Genomic DNA, 6,260 nt, shown 5'->3' with positions numbered 1-6,260 from the left:
GTGTTGGACGGTGCGGCCTATTAGAGGAAGTAGGTCTCTTTCTCTCTCTCTCTTTCTCTCTGCTTTTGGCTGCCATGAGGTGAGACGCATTCATCCAGCATGCCTATTGCCATGAATACTGCCTTACAAGAGGCGAGTGGCCATGGTCTGAACCCCCTGAAGCTGTGAGCCAAAACAAATCTTTCCTTCCTTAGGTTGTTTTTCTCAAGTATTTTTGTCACAAATATGAAAAAGCTGACGAACATAATGATGATGGTGATGATGGTGATAGTGATGTTGGATTTAGGGATTTAAAATTTAGAGCTGTAATATTCATTACAATAATAACAAGAAGCTGTAACAAGTATTTAACAACTGATTTTGTTGAATAGCACCAACTCCTTATGGGGCCCTTGAATTAACTAAAAGCAAGCGAAAAGTTTGGCATCTCTGTCCCCATCTTGTATCTGTGTCCTTTGCTTTGAGCCTTTCTCTTCTGCAGTCACTTTACAATCATCTTGGAATCCAGGAAGGAAGGTAGGACTGATCTGATAATATTTTTACAGTGGAATGCTCTCAAGGAAAGGAGTAGCAGAGTCTTTCAGGAAGACCATACACAAGGCATCAATGACTTTCTTATTGTAACAAGGTCCCACCTGATCATTTCTGAGACAGCGAGCAACCATACCACCTGTGACTGCCACCTATGACCACCAGTACATACACCTGTGACTGGGACTTTTAAATAATTAGACATACTTCTCTCCCCCTGACCCTAATTCTTTCTCCTCTATTTAAACCTAAGGCAAAATCTGTCTGAGGAAGATGTGTAGAAATGCACACCTTTCCTCTTCCCATGGTGCACCTATGCCATGTGAATTCTCCTTTCTGTGACCACCACCATTACTTATCTCCTTATTTTGGGTAGGGGCTGGACCTGACATCTGGAACACAGGAGTTTGGGCTTAGGGCCTTAAACTCCTGTAACAAAGCTAAATATTAAAAGAAGACAAACTGACTAGGAAGTTGCAAAACCACTACATTGGGTTGCATCAATCCAGAAATACATGTCACAGTCTTCAGGATAATCATTGAAGAGGAACAAAGGAATATTTCCCAAGCATCTAATACAGGGAAAAGGGAATGATTTAATGATAACACAACACTTTTATCTTACCAAGGGTTAAAAAAAAAAGGAGCACAGAGAAGTAAGAAACATAGAGGGAATTTTTTAAATGATAAAATTGAACACAAATATAACAGCATTTTATTTTTCCAATTATTTGTTACTCAATTCTAAAGCCGAATGTAAGAATACGCTATGAGCAAGTAATCACACTCTTAGCCCTATAGCCCACACAAGTGCATATGTACCCAAGTCAAAAGACAAATGCAAAAAACTTCATAAAAAACTTTCTTCAATCTTGATGGCCAATAAGCGTTGCCTGGACATGGAGGGCAGGATTAAGACCCTCCATGCCCAGATTATTGAGAAAGATGCCATGATCAAAGTGCTCCAGCAGCGCTCCCGGAAGGAACCAAGTAAGACAGAGCAGTTGTCCAACATGCGGCCAGCAAAGTCTCTGATGTCCATTTCCAATGCCGGGTCAGGCTTGCTCTCCCACACATCCACTCTGACTGGTACCCCCATCATGGAGGAGAAGCGGGATGACAAGACTTGGAAGGGCAGCCTAGGTATTCTCCTGGGTGGAGACTACCGTGCTGAATCTGTTCCATCCACACCCTCACCTGTGCCCCCTTCCACTCCTCTGCTCTCGGCTCATGCCAAGACAGGTAGCCGAGACTGCAGCACCCAAACCGAACGTGGAACGGAACCAAACAAAACTGCAGCTGTTGCTCCCATCTCTGTTCCTGCTCCAGTTGCTGCTGCTGCCACTGCTGCTGCCATCACTGCCACTGCTGCCACCAGCACTGCCACTGCTGCCACCAACACCACAATCATGGTAGCTGCTGCTCCAGCTGCTGCTTGCTCAGATTCCAGCTGCCGCATCTGCTGCTGCTGCTGCTCCTGCTGTTGCTCCTGTTCCTGCCACTGCTGCCGCTGCTGCTTCTGTTCAGGTTGCTCCAGCTGCTCCAGCTCTGGTTCCAACTCCAGCTCCAGCTCCAGCTCCAGCTCCAGCTCCAGTTCCCGTTCCTGCTCCAGCAGCAGCTCAGGCTTCTGCTCCGGCTCAGACTCAGACTTCAGCTCTGGCTGTGGCTCCTCCGCCAGCTCCAACTCCAACTCCAGCTTTGGCTCAGGCTGAGGCTCCTGCAAGTCCAGCTACCAGTTCTGGACCACGTCGTTTGTCTATACCAAATTTGACCTGCAATCTAGACAAGACAGATGCTCCTGTTTTCCACTCCAATACTCTGGAAAGAAAAGCTCCCATTCAGATCCTGGGACAAGAACCTGATGCAGAGATGGTGGAATATCTCATCTAACTGCCCAATCAAGAGCTGCAATTTATCAGCAAAAATGCTTTCAATCATTTTCCCCTTTTGTTTGTTCTTATTCTGATGGTGAAAAAAAAGGTTGGGGGAGGGGATGTTTTTTAAAGGGACTTTTTATTGGAACAATATAATACCTTAGTAATACCATAAGAATTCCAGTCTTATTCTGGTATACTCCAGTATACCTCTAAAGGGTAGATTAATCAGAATGTACTCCCAAGTTTATTGTTGCGATTTATACAAATACTGGAACTGTTAACAGGTAGATGATATGCATTGATGTTTCCAAATGCTTAAATTTCTTTAAAATTCCCCTATTCAAAATCATTTTTCATTGAAGAGCACAGTATGTGTGGAAGGCAGTGTGTAACATGTAGTTCAGAAGTGAAAAGTCAGAAAGAATTTGAGTATGTGCTGCTTTTGTGACTATCTAGACAGCAGCCACAAAAAGCTCTTACCTCTGGCTCATGAAAGGGGATTGTCTTAGAAGCTATGGAAGCTGGAGAAAAGGTAGGAAGTATTGGGGTGCAGAAGGTGCTGGAGCTAATTTTCCCTCCCAGTTTCCAGCTACCCTGTCCAATAGAATGTGTTTATCTTCATTTCAGCTGTACTTTGGAAGTAGATTCTTTTGGTGCCCTCATGGAGGTTCATATGTTCATATATATACACTCTGGAGTAATTTATGCATTTGGATAATTAATACATTGCTCTCAGATGCTAAAAGAGTAAATGAACTGAGTGATGCTCAGCTTCCCCTCTTGTAGGGAGTTAGACATCAGAGGCCTTGATGGAGGGCTGCATTAGATGCTGCATGCAGACTTTTGTGGTCTGGGTGTAGCCATGAACTCAGCTCATTTGCTTAGACCAGTCAGCTTAGTGTTTATTTCTTCCACTACACAGATTCGCTGGCAGGGTCATCAGTCTCCAGTTGCCAGTCATTTGTAAAATGAGGAAGCATTTTTTGGTAACTGTTTGAATGCTTTGAATTTCTGATGGCCACTTTAAAATATTAGTTTTGTTTCTTCAAATTCTTAGTATATGTCTTCAAAAGCATATGAGACTGTCACCTTCAATGGAATAGCATCAGAAGTCCAATGTACCAAGCTGCAGTCATGGGGAGAGGTTGGTTGTAGCCATCTCCTCAACTACCTCTTCTCACTGCCAGTTATTCTATCTTGAACTGTCTTTGGGAAGCAGTGGAAATGCGCATGTGGGTGAGGACCAAAGGACACTGCAGCAGCAAGTCCTGCCATAGGGCTGTCTCCAGGGACACAGAGGAATGCCAGTTGCCACAGGTCCTTGGCCTGCATCACCTCTCTGCTCTTCATTAAGGTGACAAATCTGAAGATAGTTCCATTAAGATCAGTTTTCAGGGGTATAGGGAGGGTGAAGGGAGTTGGGGGGTGTTAGGTAAGGGGGTAGAGGTTTGGGGATGTGTTAGTTAGAAACCAGGTTAATAGAAGAGTAGCTGATACACTAATGTGATGAGCCATAGTGGTGGGAAGGACCTTTAGCAGTACAGCCCTACCCTCTAATTTTAGTGATGAGGAACGTAAGACTTGGAGAGGTTTAGTGACTTTTGCAAGATCACAAACAGCATATCTGTCCACTCTGCCAATTGCCATTGCCTATTTTTAGAAACATTTATATACAAAAAAGAAAAGTCCATTCTTAAGAAAAGGCATATTATTCATGGTTCAGGGTGTATGCATTTTGTTAAATGTCCCTGGATAGAGTAGATTTTTATCTTGCCTCTCTCTCGTGTAGTGCCTTGTACAGGTTTTTCCTTTCCTGATTCTCATTTCAACTTGGTGTCACATGAAAATTCCTCCTAAGAAATCAATGCTACTTTTTTTCTTGCTATGAGATTGGGTGTCATTGGTCATTTTACAGGGCTCCTCTTTAAGTATAGGAATGGTGTGTTTATCCAAACTCTTTTTAGTTTCTAATTTTTCTAAATGAATTATTTTGTGTATGTATGGGTGGGAGGAGAAACAAGAGGGATGGCAATGTGATTTTCAGCCAGTCTTTTCACATTTTCAATATGAAGTGATCATCCTATACGTTAGTCCTCAGTTATAAAGCAAATATCAAGTAGAAATTAAAAGTGAAGTCTTGCTAATACTCATTCATATTACCCTTTAGTCATAAAGGGAAAATATCTTCAAATAGTAGAAGTAGCAAGTAGAAACATCAGGAGAGCAGATAAATAAAAATAAACATTTCATGGTGATAAATAATTGCCAGAGTTTTTGCTAGCTCTTGGAACCACGATTGTAATCACTTCTGTTCTGTAAGGTGACAGATATCATACATTCCACACTGTGGCAGCCATCACTTTGACTCATGTGTTTTGGAGAAAAAAGGAAGTTTTTGCCTAAGTACTATTTTGAACTTTCTAGAACTTCTCTGCCCTCTCAGAAAGAGGCAGTCCCTCTCTGTTCAATGTTCAATCTCAGGTAATTTGCTAAAATAACATTGTACATCTATGAGATGGAAGAAGACCATATTGGTATATCCTGTTTACGGAGAATATAGATTCTGCCTTTTCAGAAAGGTGTCATTTTAAAAATTCAAGTTCATGGGTAAAATCTCAAGTTGGCCACCTTTTCAAAATTGTATGGATGTAACATTTGGTGTATCTTTCTGTACTTTTATCTATCTATGCATTTTACTGGCACCTCAGGACAGGAGGGTGACCTTGTCTTAATTTGTACTGTCTGGTGGTCTGTGGGGACCTTCTAATTCAGTTGTACCCCAGTGTCCCATGTATAGGAAAACTTCATTAGAATAATTTACTTGATATAAAACTCTTATTGACAATGTTTTGGAAATAAAAGTAGCTTGAGCTTTCTTTTAAAATAATGTATCTTGGTTGTTGGCTTAATGAAGGATTTAGTCTCAAAGCTGCTTTTGAGCTGCAAGGTGATAGGACAGCAGGAACTTGAATTATCTGCCAGCATCTGCCATAAGAAACATACCAAGGGACCTACCATAATCTCTTTTTTGTTGTTACACTGTTGGGTGGGTATAATAATTAGAAATGAACAAACTGATTTCCAAACTCTTTATAAAGAGCTTAAATTATGTGGTGGCTTATGATATATACAACATATGTGCTAACTTTGATAAATTATATTCTCATGTCTGTTAGCCATACAATTTCCTGTTATCTCAAATGCTCAATTCATATATGGAATATATTACTTTAAAATGTGTGCCTTCTTATTGAAAATGTTTTCAAAGCAAAGAATCAGTTGTGAGCCCATTGCCACCAGTTTCATCCCACTATAATCCTTGGAAATACATGTTCCAAGTGCCATCCATCATCAGTAGGACAAGCGTTGGGAGTTTGTTTATTTTCTTCCAGTAGCAATGATGAGTTACACGGAGCTAGCAAACCTCCTTCTGACCTCCCTTTTGATTAATGGCATGTGTTTGTAAAATGGTTAGCTGGGGTTGGCAGATGGCTAGTGAATAATTGCCTTTGGTTTAAAATGTATGTGGTCCCATAATGATTATGATCCTATTCTGTAATCAGTGGAGTTAGTTCCAATAAAGTTAAGCAGGTTTAAATCCACTTTGTGCCTATCTTTTCACTGACAATAAAGTTAGCTATTTTAAAATGCAAAAAAAAAAAAACAAAACAAAACTTTCTTCAATAGCTGAAAACTGGAAATAAGCCAAATGTCCATGAATAGTAAGTTTCTATTGAATGAATACTACATAGGAAGAAAATTCAATCGCTATCAGTGGAGTCACAAAACCAAATCTTGTGAACAAATTGCTAAGGGAAAATAGCCAAATATAAAATTTTATATAATGCATGA

General features: G+C 40.8%; 1 protein-coding gene across 1 annotated transcript; it reads left to right on the top strand.

Moving 5' to 3' along the window:
- The first annotated feature begins 1,405 nt into the window (after positions 1-1,405).
- Positions 1,406-6,010, top strand: LOC109678162 (angiomotin-like). The gene is made up of 2 exons (XM_074076556.1): positions 1,406-1,773; positions 2,102-6,010. The coding sequence occupies exons 1-2, from the start codon at positions 1,407-1,409 to the stop codon at positions 2,419-2,421; spliced, it is 687 nt and encodes a 228-aa protein (XP_073932657.1). The 5' UTR covers position 1,406; the 3' UTR covers positions 2,422-6,010.
- Positions 6,011-6,260: the final 250 nt, after the last annotated feature.

This window comes from Castor canadensis, chromosome 6, assembly GCF_047511655.1.
Source record: "Castor canadensis chromosome 6, mCasCan1.hap1v2, whole genome shotgun sequence".
NCBI classification, from domain to species: Eukaryota; Metazoa; Chordata; class Mammalia; order Rodentia; family Castoridae; genus Castor; species Castor canadensis.
The sequence above is the reverse complement of the archived record's forward strand: the minus strand, read 5'-3'. Positions and strand labels throughout refer to the sequence as shown.

Excerpts from the sequence above, each read along its gene's own strand:
- LOC109678162 (XM_074076556.1), top strand. The coding sequence starts at position 1,407 with ATGGCCAATAAGCGTTGCCTGGACATGGAGGGCAGGATTAAGACCCTC. Across the intron at positions 1,774-2,101 it reads CTCGGCTCATGCCAAGACAG|CTCCAGCTCCAGCTCCAGCT; the intron begins GTAGCCGAGACT and ends CTCCAGCTCCAG.